Source organism: Callithrix jacchus, chromosome 7 (assembly GCF_049354715.1).
Source record: "Callithrix jacchus isolate 240 chromosome 7, calJac240_pri, whole genome shotgun sequence".
Classification (NCBI taxonomy): Eukaryota; Metazoa; Chordata; class Mammalia; order Primates; family Cebidae; genus Callithrix; species Callithrix jacchus.
Genome location: NC_133508.1, coordinates 109,072,577 through 109,089,901, shown reverse-complemented (window position 1 = coordinate 109,089,901; position 17,325 = coordinate 109,072,577). Strand labels below are relative to the sequence as shown.

Below are 17,325 nucleotides of genomic sequence, written 5' to 3'. Positions count from 1 at the left end.
TATTCCATAGGGTTTATTCCTCTCAGATTCTTACTTTATTCTCTCTGTTGTTGATTGTCTGGGTCACTGCTATGTAGAACCAATCCTGAGTTTTTAAAGGAAAAGGAACACAATGGTAAATGTTGCCTATTGCATCTTTCTACTTCCAGGATGTTGCCCCTCGGTACCCACCAGGCTGCTCTCAGTGAGTTTGAAAATGGATGCAAGTTCATAAGTCATTATTTCCTATAGGGATAGTAACATTTTAACATTAGTTCCTTGAAGACAAATAACTGTTCTGAGGATCTAAAAGAAATGGACTTTCTAATTAGAGTGCAGGTTTTAAATATAGGAGAGATAATTTTAAGGAGAGGTCTTTCTGGTGTTCTATAAATCAGTGTTTCCAAAATCTGTAGATTTTGGAACTCACTGAATACTATTGGTCTAGAATATTCTGCATCAACCCTTCTCCCATCCCACAATCATGAAAAACTTATCCAGTTATACGGGCTGATTAGCTGGGTGTGGGAAACTACTGTTTTAAACCACCAAAATCTGTTCAAATTCCACCTGTTTCAAAAAGCCTTATCCAATATCAGCATCCCCTCAATTCTGCCTCAGTAGGAAGAGTTAAATTTAAAAATCTGTTCCCAATTCACTTTTGGAGTAACTCTTTGTAGTACTAATGACTCTGCATTGTGGTTGGAAATGTGACATTTTTCTAACTCTTTAGACATGGACTCCTTAAGATTAGTCACCCTGAGTTGGTGCTCAATAAATGTCTATTAAATAGATGGATGGATAAATGGATGGATGGATGGATGGATGGATGGATGGATGGATGGATGGCTGGATGGATGGATGGAGGAATTGATGGATTAAAAAATAGTTCACTGCCTATTTTGCCAATTTTTATAGCTGACCCAATAAAGGACACAATAGATTGAGAAAAACTCATGCATGGGTATCCTAAATGAGCGAAAACATTAAGGTAAACAAGATAATTCAAGTTTGAACTGAAGCTTGACAGATATGTTTTTCTTATACATGTTCTTTTTTTCTTTTTTTTTTTTTAATGTGACAGAGTCTTGCTCTGTCACCCTGGCTGTAGTACAGTGTTGGAATCTGGGCTCACTGCAACCTCCACCTCCCAGGTTCAAGTGATTCTCCTGACTCAGCCTCCCAAGTAGCTAGGATTACAGGCATGTGCCACCATGCCCGGCTGTAGAGACGGGGTTTCACCATGTTAGCCAGGATGGTCTCGATCTCCTGAACTAGTGATCCTCCCACCTCAGCCTCCCAAAGTGCTGGGATTACAGGTGGTGTGAGCCACCACTCCCAGCCTCTTATACATATTATTTACCTCCTAAGTTGTTCTGGCATATTTTATCAGTAGGTATTTCATGAATCTGGCAGGTTTGCATTTAAAACTCATGCTTGGGTATCTTTTTCCTATTATCACTGTCTCTGAGTGAGGGGGGTAAGGGGAGAAGCCATAGAAATCTCTGAAATGTCATCAACTATGAAAAGTCAGTTATGGTCTATCAGCTGGAGAAAATAATGTTGCTGGTTAGATGCAGACCATGAAGCCATCAAAAACCCACAAGCAAACCAATTTAGAGAAAAAAGCATGAAACCATTTCTTTTCTCAGTTTCAGAACAACACCTTTTCCAGGAAGTTTGTTATGTAACATAGATCTGCTTTCACTTTTTGGGGGCCAGCCAAGATTGAAAAGGGAAGTGCCAGCCCAGTGAAAGAAAGAATGTCCTTTTGATATTGCCAGCCATTACCAGATATAGGAGTGCAAAAAAAGCCAATTCTCCCAAGATTTATAGTTATATCTAGCTTATTGACTCAATAAGTTTGGAAAAGCTTCAGAAAAATAGTTCATTCAAACTATTCTCCAAGTCTGTGGAGAAAAAAAGGTAGAAACAATATGTACATACATACCATGACAGTCAAATCCTTTTGATTCTAAATTTATGAAGACTCAAAAGTTAAAAAATAATACTTCGACCAACACACTTAGGACTACCTAAAATGTGACAGACCATTCTCGTAAGAATAAATGTGTATGATTATTGTCCAATTATTTTTCTGGGTTTGGATGGCAAAAACTACAGTAGGCAAAGGACTAAGAAAATATTATTCTTCTAAATGAATTAGAAGGAATATTGAATCCATAAACTCAGAGAATCCATGAAAAAGGCAGACAGGACCCTTGAAATTATATTTTCACCATATTCTCAGAATTTATATTATCTCATTCTTGCAATGGTGTAGAATTTTATAGGATCTCTTTACTGAAAGAACAATAAAATATTTATTAAATATGCTTTGTGTGTCAGGCCCTCTCTCAGGTTCTGGCAATATGCTGTTGAATAAAGCAAACAACTTCCCTACCCTAGGTCTCTATTTAGGTTCCATGAAGAGACAGAGATAATAAACAAGCAAAGAAATAAATACAAATGAAAATGATGGATTGCAAAGAAAACTATCACAAGAAATGAGAAGTAGGGGAATAGAGTTATAGGGCAGAGAGTTATGGGTGCAAATAATTATTTCAACAAGACACATACTGTCATAGTACATTCAGTAAGCTATAACAAAATACCATAAACTGGATGGCTTACAATCAACAGAAATTTATTTCTCACAGTTCTGGAGGCTTGGAAGTTCAAGATCCAAGCACTGGAGAAGGCCTGCTTTCTCATGGACAAGCCTTTCTCACTGAGTTTTTACATGGTGGAAGGGGTGACCTAGCTCCTGAGGTCTTTGGGTTGTTGTTTTTGTTTGTTTGTTTGTTTGTTTTTATAAGGCATGAATCCCTTCATGATCTAATCACCTTTCTGAAGTTCTGCCTCCTACTAGTTTCACCTTGGGGTTAAGATTTTAACACATGAATTTGGGAGGGATACAAGCATTGGCCATAGCACAGACCCAGAAAAATCTACTGTGCTTTAAGATCATCAAAGTCATCAGTGACACAATGTTTTAAAATCAAATTTTTATCTTTGAAAATTCACTCACTAATGTACATTTCACTGTTTCTTTTTTTGTGGTAAGTTTTGGAGGTATGAGAAGTCACCATGGGGAGAGGTGAGTCAAAGAGGACATCAAAGAGATGGCATTAATTTTATTTGACTTCTTATTTATCCTAGTGAACATATTTGGAGAACAGATCTCATAATTGTGTGCATAATTTAAATAGATACATGAAAAATTTTAAAGGTTTTTGGTAATGAGCCTACAAATTCAGAGGATGAATGAGAGGACATTCAGTGCACTCTCCTATAAAACGCTACTTTGATTTTATATCCTGACTGAGGAAACAGGTGGTTTTTGTGCCAGAATATTGTAGTTACAATAAATGCTGAATTGATGTTTTTCAGTAATCTGTGAGTGTTTGTGAGCCAGATTAAATAAATATTCCATCTACCTTTTAGCCCTGGCAGCCTAAAGAAGGCCTCCAAATGAATTTGTGTGCACCATGGTCTTTCATGGACTCTTACAGCTTAAGAGCTTGGTGGGGCATTTAATTGATTCCAGTGAGCCAGTACAACTGTCCAGATCCAAATAGTCTATGTCTTGTATTTACAGTTAAATAACTGTCAAATGCATCCTGTAACAGTTTTTAATATCATGTGTGACCAGACCTCACATGTAACGCAAGTTAATATTGGTGTAAGTGCTCTTTTATTTATTCTTTCTAAAATCATCTGCATAGATTATTTTAGATAAAAACTTTTAATGTAATAAAATATCCTGTGCTTATATAATTCCTGTGATATCCAAATCAGTCACCGTGTTGCTGGCTTCTCAATTTTTTAAGGGTCATGTTGCAGACAGCATGATGAATTCTTGAAAGAAATTAAAATTAAATCTTTGAAGACTGCTCATTAAACAAACAAAATAATTTATTTCTTTAGATCAGAAAATAGGTACACATTAAAAGAAAAAAAATTGCCATGCACTCATAAACTCAGTTGCTCATTATCATACAAATAGTGGAGAATAATCCAAATTGGTAGCCTGTGTGAAGGTCATTAGAATCTGGTTTGGATATTCATTCTAAGATTTTTCTTACTGAAGGTGACTCATACCCTGCCTGAAGACACTCCACAGATGGCTCAGAAGAGGGAAGGGGGTGTAGTAAGTCAAATTGCTTAATTTTTTGGTGAATGTGAAACTAACATGAGATCTAAGTAATCTTTAGAGAATCTAAATATGTAGATACATGTAAATATGCATTATCTCCTCACTGTGGAACCAACTAACTAGTAGTTGAAGACCAGGTGCTAAGTAGTAGTGAAATTTTAGACCAGTGAACAGTTAAAGGCAAAGCATGTTTTGAATGTAAGGGACCAAGAGTAGTTCATTTAAATGGACATGAAGGTTTTAAAATATATTTCACTCAATACAACCTTTAAATCTACTTTCAACCACTGTTGCTCAGAAAGCTTTCAGTGATCTTGGATCTCTCTAACTGGTAATACAGAACAATTAATTATGAACAGAGTTGTAAAGTCTTGCATATCCCTAATTAGGCTTTCACTAGGAGAGAGATATTCTGTGATTTAGTATGAAATCTAGAAACTGTGCCTTTTCATTGTTTATTTATGGTGTCATATGATGAAGACAGTGAAGATGACATTATAATAATTATTTCCAGCATATTAATTGAGTTTACACTTAGATGAATAATATATTTCGTTTTAACTCTGCCCTAGATCATAAGCACTTAAAGTGCATGACAATTCAAAATACTTCTTAAAGTCTGTAGTTTTTAATAGGTTAAAATTTGTTGAATTGATTAAATATATCTGCTCCTTTCTGCACAAATTACTTTAAGTATTTAGAAAAGAATGTGAGGGAGTCTGAAATAAGATATATAGAAAAGGAACACACATCTAGAATACTAAGTTATTTTTAACTCTCCTCTTTTTTTTTGTTTTTGTTTTTACTATGCAAGTGCTTAGAATATTGGACATATAAGACATGACAAACACTCAGAAAGATCAAGGATCTTTTCCACATGTGTGTATGCATCATTTATATACAAATTGTAACTAACCCAAGAATGGCTACCAGAACTGATCATCTGCAGAAGCCTGAAACATTATTGTTTTTCCCTTCCCCTGTGTCTAGGGTAGAATGATCTCTTCTCTCTTTCATTTCCCCATAGCGTGATGCACCCTGGGACCATCCAAAACCCTTCTCAATACCATACCTTATTCTGACGACAGAGCTGACAATGGTTATCATCATCCAATTGACCAATTCCATATACCAGCATTTCTGCAGCGCATATTAATAATCTACCTTGAGGTTATTGATCGTTTTCCTGGCCAGGTGTGGTGGCTTACACCTGTAATCCCAACACTTTAGGAGGCTGAGTTGGGTGATCACCTGAGGTCAGGAGTTTGAGACCAGCGTGGCCAACATGGCAAAACCCGTCTCTACTGAAAAATACAAAAATTAGCTGGATACAATGGCAGGTGCCTGTAATCCCAGCTACTTGGGAGGCTGAGGCAAGAGAATCACTTGAACCTGGGAGGCAGAGGTTGCAGTGAGCCAAGATTGAGCCATTGCATTCCAGCCTGGGAGACAGAGCAAGACTCAGTCTCAAAAAAAAATTGTTGTCCTCTATTATAAATAGCACTGCACTCAATAACTTTGTGCATAAACTATTCCTCATAATTAACTTGAAAATAAACCAACACAAAATTAATTTATTTGAACCCAGAAGGTATACCTATGGAACTTGTATTACTCCTGTAAAATGGGAAAGGAAAATGTGGAAAATATTTGCCCTCTCTTATTTGCTTACCTATCTGCTTCTCTCTTTTAATTTAAATTTCTTGAGAAGTGTTATGCCTTTAAACTTTTGCATTTCCTTTGGATCCAAAATTATTCCCTTCATAATAGTTAGTAAAAGTTGGAAGTTTTAAACTGAATATGCAATAGTTTTGCATATTCAGCAAAGCAACACCTGTTTTTGTCTCCATAAGCCACTGTGCATGTGGAAGATTTCACTGGCCCTCTTACGCACTGCATCTGCTGCCAACAGGTGATGCATTTTGGGGAGAGGAGCCTTGCCAGAGGGATTTTCTCTTACTAACATCCTCTTTCCAGATTTGTATGCTCTGAAGGCAGTTGTAATCACTGAGAATGACATGTCACACCTGGAATTTACCACTCTTCCCACACTATACAATCTCCTATAGTTAAATGTCAAATCTAAGTTTATAGCTAAAGGACTTAATTGTTTCTCTATGTAGTCAAATACTAGTGCTGAATATTAGTTTAGCATAAAGTTTAGCACTTTAAATATATGTAAATGTGTAAAGATCCCACTAAATTGTTTTGTAATCAGACAGTATTGACAAAACAATGGGATTTTGAAGATAGATTTTATGTTCTTATGGCATTATTTCTCTTCATATACATACCTCTGTCCAACCTTGAATCAGTTATGTTTTAAATAAATAAGCAAAGTAGCTAGGCAAGATTAAGAGCCCTACATACTATCTTCTCTATAAAGGAAAAAAGTACAATATAATATTTTAAATAGTGGGCACTGCTATATATGCATATACTTGCATATATATATGTATATTAATACAAATGCACCATGTGTTATAATAAGGTTACATCCAAATAAACCTAGTGTAAATTTAAAATGCAATTAATACACTTAAAATAACTTAACCTAACCTTCTTTAAATGTGCTCAGAACATTTAACCACAGTTGAGCAGAATCATGTTATAAAAACCTCTTTTATAATAAAGTGTTGACTATTTCATGTAGATTATCAAATACTATACTGAAAATGAAAACAAAATGGTTGTACTGGTACTCAAAATATGGTTTCTACAGAATGGGTATCTTTTCACACCATTATAAAGTAAAAACAGAATTGAACCATGTAAGTCAGTGACCATCTATATGTGTATATCTGTCTCTCTCTCAATATATATAGAAATATATTTTACAGTTGTAAATCAAACCTATATCTACAGCCAGATATCTAAAATATACTTTTAGTTTAATGTTATCAATTTATTATTATTAATGCTCATATTTACCAGTGTCATGCACATTTTTTTTTCTTTCCTTCTAGGGTATTTTAATGTTTTTATTTCTGTTCTGTTTCAGTTAAGATAAAAAGAGCCCTTTGTTTGGGATGGTTTTAAAATTTTTATTATTTGCTTGAGAAAATCTCACTGAAGAGTTTGATGATAATGTGTTTTAAATGCCAATTAAACTATGTCATTTAGAAACAGTTACAATGGTATATTACTTAGGAACAAGCCTCCTCCTCAGTCATATCAACAGTTACACATAATCAAACACCACTTTTATATTTGTAATCATACCATTTTTGATTTTGTGTGTGTGTGTGGCTGAGTTTTGGTTCCATAAAAAAGTCAAAACAAAATTCAAAGTATGGGTAATTTAATTTGTCATCACTTCAGATGTTAGTTACGAGCTTTAAATATAACTGTGAAAACATATGTCTTGCATAAAGAAACTCAAAGAAGGGAACAATTAAAAATATTTTAGTAAAAATCTTATTTTTCTAATGATTACCAAGGTGTGTAATTGCCATTTATTTATATTTCACCTGGAATAGTAACATAGTATAATTTTTATAAAGCAGCTCAAACTTATTTATGGCATAGGTCACTCATACACACTACAAAAGTGAAGAATTTCTGAGAACAATTTTAAGGCATAGGTAAAGGGTGCTACTAAAATGAAATTCAGACATGATATATGTATTTAATGACATCTAATAATAATAACTAACACTGATGTCAGGTGCTTTTGTAAGTCCTTTAACACCTATTGACTTACTTAGTCTCTATAGCAGCCAGGTAGGACATGTAGTATTGCTGTCTCCAACTCTCAGATAAAGACACTGAGGCTGAGATAAATAACTTACCCTAAATAATGCAGTTAGCCAATAGAGAACCAAAGATTTATACCCATGCTGTTTGAAGATTCAGTGAGACATTTGGTTTCCCAGAGAATATGGAAATTTAATCCTGGAAGTTAGTTTAGAGACTTCTCTCTCCATTTCCCAAATGTATTACGTAATTAAATTCTGGGATAAAAACTTCTGCAGTCTAATACATCAGAGAAAATATAATATTTCCCCCTTGACTCTTGTGGATTTACAGTGCAAAAGGGCATAACAAAGGTTCTGAGAAGTCCTGAAGTGATCTATTTCAACCAGTGTTTGCCAGTCATTACTGATAAGAAAACGTTATTGTATCTACCTTTCACACTCCTTAGAATTTATGTCTAGCTCTGTTAGCTCTACTACCTGGCAGAGAGAAAATTGAAACCCAAAATACCTTTGTGATGATGAAATCTTACCTCCCAATTATGTATATGTCCTAACTCACTCAGCGTTTAAATCAGCATGTAGAAATAACGGTTCTGCTATTTTAAGTTTCTTCTATACTTACTCTTATTTAACCATTTTGACAAGAAAATCGTCATTACAGTGAGGATCCATGGATAAAATAGATTGGTTATATTCTAGTTTACTTAATACAAATAATTCATAATACATACTTAATTTAATCAATGTTCAAACAGTTTTGTTATTAAGTACTCTATTTTTCCTGAGGTATTTACCATCTAAATATTAGAGAAAAAAAATTCTAGAAAGTCTTGAGGTTCCAGAGAATCCATATTTCAGGTGAGGACCCTAGGCCATAAATACATTTCACCCTCATACCTTTCTTGCATGATATTATGGACTTAATCATATGTAGTTCAAAAAAAGTTTATATATATTTTTTCTGACCACTGCATGTTTGTCATTTCAGTTCCTCCTAAGATATATGACATCTCAAATGATATGACCATCAACGAAGGAACCAACGTCACACTTACTTGTTTGGCCACTGGGAAACCAGAGCCTTCCATTTCTTGGCGACACATCTCCCCATCAGGTAAAGTAGGAATGCACTGGTGTTGTTTGTGCTGTTCATTATTCTCCTGTAAACTCACTTGTTCAGAACTTAAGAATCAACTTAGTTTTTTGTATTTTCCTCATGTAGGCAGAATGCATTTATTTATTTATTTATTTATTTAATATTTTGAGACAGAGTCTTACACTGTTACCCAGGCTGGAGTTCAGTGGTGCAATTCCATCACACGGCAACCTCCGCCTCACAAGTTCAAGCTATTCTCAGCATGTTGGCAAGGTTGGCCTTGAACTCTTGGCCTCAAGTGATCTGCACAACTTGGCCTCCCATAGTGCTGGGATTACAAGTATGAGCCACCACGCCTGCCAAAATGCATATTTTGTACTTACTCTTCATACCTAAAGGCACTGTGATTCCTAAAAGTTAAATGGGCCAGATGCAGTGGCTCACACCTATAATCCCAGCACTTTGGGAGGCTGAGGTGGGTGGATCAGCTAAGGTCAGGAGTTTGAGACCAGCCTGGCCAACATGATGAAACACTGTCTCCACTAAAAATGCAAAACTTAACCAGGTGGTGGTACATTCCTGTAATCCCAACTACTTGGGAGGCTGAGGCAAAGAATCCTTTGAACCGGGAAGGCAGAGGTTGCAGTGAGCCGAGATATCACACTTCTACACTCCAGCCTGGGTGACAGAGCAAGACCCTATCTCAAAAAGAAACAAAGAAAAAGAAAAAAAAAAATTAAATGAATACTTTTCAGTCAGAGTCCAGTATAGAACCTATGTTTCTTGATCCTTAGTCAAGGTTATTTTCACTTTCCTATGCTGGATAATCACCAATCAGTAGACAAAAGGCTCAAATGAAAATATCACAAGAGAAATGTCTTCATTTAAATGTGTAAGGGATTGATTTGATCAGCAATCACATGTTGATAGGTCAGCATGAACTACTGAAAGAATCAAGGGAGAATAAAGTTAATCAAATTATGAGTTTCCTGGGTCTGATTTCAAACTGCAGCTTGGAATCAAAGATTTTGGAGTTAAAATTAAATTTTAACCAATCAGGGATCTAACAATCCAAGAGTTTATGTAACTTGTACAAGATCACATAGCTAGTTGAAATGAAATATATAACATGTTTATAGGACTCCAGTGCTCCTGCTACAGCACACATCCTCCCAAAGATATTATAAGTCAATTTTAGGAAGTTGGCCATAATCATCATGAAAACAGGTCTGTTTTCAAAGTTAACAGTGCTAACAGAATTATAAAGTTGTGTGAAATTTAAAAGTTTGAACTACATAGCTTTGGGTACACCCTGGAAGTCAGAGTGGTATTTTTAATAAATAGGACCCCACCTCATTTCAGACGAATGAAATTTGATTTTATTTGTCATATGGTTTTTGTGAAAATAGCTTGAGCAAGGCTGGTGCAATGAAACAGCTTTTAATGAAATCAGAAAGGCACATTTTATATAGGTGTAGAACGAACACAATTGAAACATCTATTTTATCTGCTGATGTTTTCTTCAATATTACTTACCCTTAAGTGCCTTTCCGTTTCCTCATTTATGCAGTGGGTCTAATGAGTCTTGCCCACACCACATGCTTAGTATTGGTATTGTGGGAAAAAATCAATATATCAGCAACATACATTTATATAATATGCATTATGTCCCTTACAATATTTCTGAAGTATGAGTGTGCTCTTGACTGCCAACACTTTATTCTCTATAACTGCTAAAAAATCATGAAACTGATTTGTGAACACTAAATTCTTGGCAGAAGTCTCCATGGATATAAGTGCAGCAAATTCAGGACAAGGAGTTATATACATGTGTTCTTAAGACAAGTTTCTTATTCATCAAATCTCCCAATCCTTGTGCACCTCTCTTGGCTGTAGTTACCACCAGCTAGTTTCCTACTTTCAAAAATTCCATGATAATAATCTTTGACTATTGTGGGACTCAAAAAATATAATAGACATAAATGTGTTCTAAAAAGTAAAACTTGATATGCAAATGTAAAGCTAACTCTTAATCATCCTTCCAGGAATTTAAATCTGATATGGTAATATAATTTTTGAAAGAATAAAACACATAATCTCTATCGTCATATAATTTAAGATTAATATTTTGGATTTAACTCTCCTGCTTTGCAGTGCTTGTTATCATGCATATTCTTCTTTTTTAAAGTGCTTGGACACATTTTAGTTTAATTAAAAAGGAATGTTGGTTAGTGAAGTTATTAAAATAATGATAATGGATAACATTATGAAAGTGAAAGGAGACAGATTGGGTTTATAAGTTAAACTGTGAATAGATTTGTTTTTCTGATCCTGCCATACTGAGCAAATGAGTAAAATTAGCATAAATATTAACTATTATCCAATGAATAACTAGACCTGGCAGATATTTTTATAAACACTTCCAGTAATTTCCAATTATAATTTATTAATGATTTACATTCAAATGGACAGCACCTAAAGGAAAAAGCATAAAATGCACAACACTGGAGTTTCTGCTTTAAGGAACATGTCTGATAATTCTATTAGCTTTTTTCACTTATTAATTTATATTTAAAAGCAAAATTATGAACGTCACTGATCTGTTTGTACTTTGCCTAAGAAACATCAATATTTTGCATGTTCGTATTTCTTTTGCTAAATTATGAAAGAAAAGGTGTCTTGAAACAGCAGTTAACGTGAACATGTTTAGTGTTAAAAACAGATAGAAAAATAAATAAATAAAAACAGAGATAGGTATGCTCCATGTCAGTATGAGAAGTAATGGCTAGTTTTTGTATGTATCTGATTCATTTAGATTTTTTACTAATGCCTTTGGTAATTCTTCCTGACCCATGGAATGCCATGGTCAATTCCAGTTTTAAAAATCAATAATATGTGGTTGGTCACAGAATGATAGCTCTATAGAGCTTCTCTCTAATTTACAGAAAAATGAGGCTGTGTGTTCAGCCACATCACAAACATCACTGAAGCCAGCTAGAGTTGACATTCTACTTCTTTATTCTTGCAACTCAACTGTACTTTCACGAAAAAACACCTTTCCTGAGACGTTTCTGGATACGTGAACTCTCTTACAGTTCACTTTTATCAATGATTATTTCTTTTTTCCATTGTTTCTATTCAATATTTAAGAATTAAATTCAAATTTATATTTTAAAAGGTTACAGAAATAATACGAAGAATATTCTGTATCCTTTACCCAGTTACATCCATCATGATTTTGTCAATTTGCAGCCTGGCTATGTGGTAGAAAAGTAAAGCCCATTTCAGAGAAGCAATTCAAGATGGTTCTGCAGGCTGTATGGTAAACATAGCAACTTCTACTTCTAAAGAGGCCTTAGGAAGTTTGTAGTCATGACAAAGACAAAGGGGAAGCAAGCATATGATACAAAGCAGGAGCGAGAGAGAAGGGAGAGGTTCTGCACTCTTTTAAACAACCAGATGTCATGACAACTCTGTCACGAGAACAGCACTAAGGGTGCTGAGTCATTTATGAAAAACTACCCCCATGATCCAGTGTGGAAGTGGGCCTCCCACTAGGCCCACATCCACAATGAGGGTTATAGTGCAACATGAGACTTGGGTGGGGACACAGAGCAAAACTGTATCAAGGAGATAAAAAATCTGGAAGCATTTTGAAGACTGTTTGAAAATAGTCACTTATTCATGGCTGTTTATTCTGATGTCTATTTCCTAGTTCATTTCTTTCTATTCTTTGGGACCTGGAATATCTACAGATGTTCACACTTTAGCCTGGTATTTTTTATTAACTGACAAACTGGCTCTGAAGCTAAACATGTGAGCACAGCACTGGGCTATATGTCTCAAATTCTTTTTTGACTAATTTCCGTATGCTTAATGTTTTGACAAAGTATTACTACCTTAATTATCATAGGCATTGAGACTATTTCCTACTTCAAGATAGAGAATGCTCAATTTATGCTTTTTTTCTCCTGCCATGTTGAAATTCCTTTTTTTCTCATTTGTCAGGTCCTTATTTTATTAAATATTCTCTTTTCCTTACATCTTTAACTTTTTCCTTTCTACTGACCCTATCCTGCTTATTTAGATAGACTCAGGTCTCTCATTCCTTAAATCAATTTCTTGACACTGCTCACTATTGTTAAATAAACAGTTATTGGCCACTTAGGAGATTTTAAGCAAGTGATCTAAGGCATAGCAACAGAATCAGAATGCCATGATTTTAAGGAACTGAAAGATGAAAACCTTTTTAGGAACCGTGAGTAGTGAATAATGTCAATCAGGTCATATATGATACAAACCATATAGATACCTCTGGTTTAAGTAGTTTGGTGGTCAGTGTGGCAATTCAGTATTATAATGAGACAGAAACAGAATATGGAAGATTAGAGTAAATGAAGAACTTAGATGTGGAGGCATATTAGATTGCTGCAAAGGTAATTGCAGTTTCAGATCCTGAATTTAAATCATTATTAGCTAGGCTCAAACACACTTTTATTAATCAAAGTTGGAACCATTGCAATCAACACATTTTTGCCAACAATAAATAAGCGTGCTTATTCTGTAGCATTAAAAAAACCTTGCCTTGGGATTCAGCAAACTCTTGGAAAGCATTTTCTGCATTCTGCTTGTTGTGGAAGCATTTTCCTGCAAAAAGTTGTTGAGATGCTTGAAGATGTGGTAGTCAGTTGGTGAGAAGTCAGGTGAATATGGTAAATGAGGCAAAATTTGTAGCCCAATTCATTCAAGTTTTGAAGAGTTGGTTGTGCAATGGGCAGTCAGGCATTGTCATAGAGAAGGATTGGGCCCATTCTCTTGACCAATGCCAGCTGCAGATGTTGCCGTTATCAGTGCATCTCATTGATTTGCTGAGCATACTTCTCAGATGTAATGGTTTCACAGGGATTCAGAAAGCTGTAGTGGATCAGACCACAGCCGGCCACCAAACAGTGACCATGACTTTTTTTGGTGCAAGTTTGGCTTGGCAAGTGCTTTGCAGCTTCTTATTCTAACCTTTGAGCTGGTCATCACTGGTTTTATATAAAATCCACTTCTCATCGCAGGTCACAATCCGATTAAGAAATGGTTTGTTGTTGTTGTGTAGAATGAGAGAAGACAACACTTCAAAATAACTATTTTTTTTGATTTTCAGTGAGCTCATGAGTCACCCATTACCAAGATTTTTCACCTTTCCAATTTACTTCAAATGCAAAATGACCATAGAATGGTCAATGTGGAATTATTCACCAACTTTTCATGTAGTTGTAAGAGGCTCAGCTTCTATGATTGCTCTCAGTTGGTCCTTGTCAAATTCCGATGGCTGGCCACTATATTCCTCATCTTCAAGGCTCTTGTTTCCTTTGCAAAACTTCTTGAACCACAACTGCACTGTATGTTCATTAGCACTTCCTGGGCCAAATGCGCCGTTGATGTTGCAAGTTGTCTCTGCTGCTTTATGACCCATTTTGAACTCGAATAAGAAAAACGCTTGAATTTGCTTTTTGTCTAACATCATTTCCATAGCCTAAAATGAACATAAACTGAAAATAATAAGTCATTAGCAAAAGAACATAAAGGGAGAAATAGCCATTAAAATTATTTATAACATAACCACATTTATTTAAGAATGTATTCCAATATCAAACAGCAAATTCTAACAATGCAAAAGCCACAATTACTTTTGCGCTCACCTAAAATATCCATGTATCCTATTAGTCAAGGTAGAAATTTGGTTTTTTCTTTTTGCCTTTACACCTGTTGTTTCTTCTGCTAGGAATATCTTTGTCCTTTTAGTAAATTGAAAAATTCCTGTTTATTCTTCAACTTTTCATAAAGTCATTCCTAAACATTCCAGAAAAATTGTTCCTTCTTCCATAGTTATATAGTACTTTATACCACCACTTGTATGGAATTAGCTTTCTCAGTTGTAACAATTAACTTTATTTGTCTTTGGTTTCACGGGTCAGGGGACTTCTTTAGTCCAGAAATAATCTGTTCATCTTTATACTACGTGGCTTAGCAGAAGGCTTGGCACAAAGTAGAGAATCTGTAAACATTGCTGAACCAATGAATGCTCCTCTTTGTCTTTGATTCCTAAATGGCTCCTAGGAACTAGAGATTAAAAATCAGGATGGAGATAATGAGGTTCACACAAGCAGATTCTTTTTTTTTTGAGACAGAGTCTTGCTTTGTCACCCAGGCTGGAGTGCAGTGGTGCCATCTCAGCTCACTGCAACCTCCACCTCCTTGGTTCAAGTGACCTGCCTCAGCCTCCCGAGTAGCTGGGATTACAAGTAAGTGCCACCACACCCAGTTAATTTTTGTATTTTTAGTAGAAACAAGTTTTCACCATGTTGGTCTGGCTTGTCTCCAACATGTGACCTCATCATCTACCAGCCTCGGACTCCCAAAATGCTGGGATCACAGGCATGAGCCATCATGCCCAGCCATAAGCAAGTATTGAAAGTATTTATTTTCCTGATGTTTCACACTACCCTATTCCCCTAAATAAGCAGACGCAAACACACAAACACACACACATATACACACACTCCTAAATATGCATCAGCCCTTATTTTCCTTAGAGCTTCAAAAAGGCTATACACACCAATCAATTTTAGCTATTAGTTAGCCAACCAACTAACTCTTCTATTACCTTCCATACCATAGGCAGTGAGGGAGGTATTTGCATATACTTATCTTGTTTAAGGCTCAAAACCAAACTCATTGTACAGATGAATGTGATACTCAGAGTGTTTACATAGATTAACCCAAATAAATGTAAATTTTGTTTTATCTTCATAATTATAGACTTGCAGGAAGTTGCAAAATTAGTACAAAGAATTTCCACGTAACCTTCAACTGGTTTTTCCCAATGGGGTATGAAGATGAACAGATCATCTCTGTCCCATGAGACCAAAGACAAAGAAGGCCCATTACTACTATTTGGGGAGTTAATTCCACACAAGTGGTGACATGAAGTACTATGTAGCTATGGAAGAAGAACCCCCAATTTTTGTACATGTATGACATCAAACTAGGAATTGGACATTAGTTCAATGTGTGTATAGTTCTATACCATTTAATCATGAGTTCATTCCTGTAGCCACCACCAAAATCAAGATACAGAGCTATTCACTCAGCACAAAGATCTTTCTTGTGTTATCTCTTTACACTTAAATGCATCCTTCCCCCATGCACCATCTCTAACCCCCTTTTTATTTTTATTTTGACCATTTTTGTTTCTTCCTTCCAGGTATTCTAAGGTTCATTCTTTTATTGCTGTATTTAAATTTACAGAACTTTATTTGGCACTTCTTTTATGGCATGTCAAACTTAGTTTTCTTCATTAGAGAATGTTTTGATTTCACTTTTATTGCCAAATGATGCTTTGGCTTAGGATAGAATACTGAGTTCAATAAAAGATGTCACTCATTATTTAACATTCTATTTTTGAATTCTGTAATTTCGTCATTTATAGAATGCCATGTAAGTGAAATCATACCGTATATAACCTTTTAAATTAGTTTTTTATACTTTTTTTTTTTTTGAGACGGAGTTTTGCTCGTTACCCAGGCTGGAGTGCAATGGCGCGATCTCGGCTCACCGCAATCTCCGCCTCCTGGGTTCAGGCAATTCTCCTGCCTCAGCCTCCTGAGTAGCTGGGATTGCAGGCACACGCCACCATGACCAGCTAATTTTTTGTATTTTTTTTAGTAGAGATGTGGTTTCACCATGTTGACCAGGGTGGTCTCGATCTCTTGACCTTGTGATCCACCTGCCTTGACCTCCCAAAGTGCTGGGATTATAGGCTTGAGCCACCGCACCTGGCCTTAGTTTTTTATACTTAAGATCTGTTGCAGTTATAGTGTATATCAATACGCTATTCTTTTTAATTGCAGAACTCATGATATAATGCATCACAATTTTCTAACCCATTAATATATAATAGAATATTTTGATTATTTTCAGTTTTTCTTTATAACAAATAAAGCTGCTATGAATAATTATGTTTCTTTTCCATCTTTTTATTTTTTAGCCTATCTTGTCATATTTTAAATGAGTCTCTTGCAGACAGCCTATAGTTGATATGATATATACATTCTTTAATCTGCATTGCCTACCTCTGTATTTTGATTGATATATTTTAAACCATTACATGTAACTTAATTATTGATTCGGTAGGATTTAAATCCGACTTTTTCTTTTTTTTCCGTTTGTTGCCTCTCATTTTTGTTTCTCCATTTTCTTTTTCTTGCCTTTCGTGGGTTACCTGAGCATTTTTAGAACTCTATCTTATCTCTAGGGTTTTTTAATATATCTCTGCACTGCTTTTTTAGTAATTGTTCTATGCATTGCCTTACAAGCATTACTTACCATAGTCTAAGGATGTC

The 17,325-nt window shown here is 35.3% G+C and overlaps 1 protein-coding gene across 7 annotated transcripts in view; it reads left to right on the top strand.

Annotated features, from left to right (window-relative positions):
* The window catches only part of NEGR1 (neuronal growth regulator 1), a 925,952-nt gene that overhangs the window by 514,429 nt on the left and 394,198 nt on the right, over nucleotides 1–17,325 (top strand). For all 7 annotated transcript variants that reach the window (XM_002750998.7, XM_054236911.2, XM_078332239.1 and 4 more), the window contains one exon: nucleotides 8,825–8,950. In XM_002750998.7, the coding sequence (XP_002751044.1) occupies nucleotides 8,825–8,950 (126 nt within the window). The remainder of the gene's footprint in view (nucleotides 1–8,824; nucleotides 8,951–17,325) is intronic.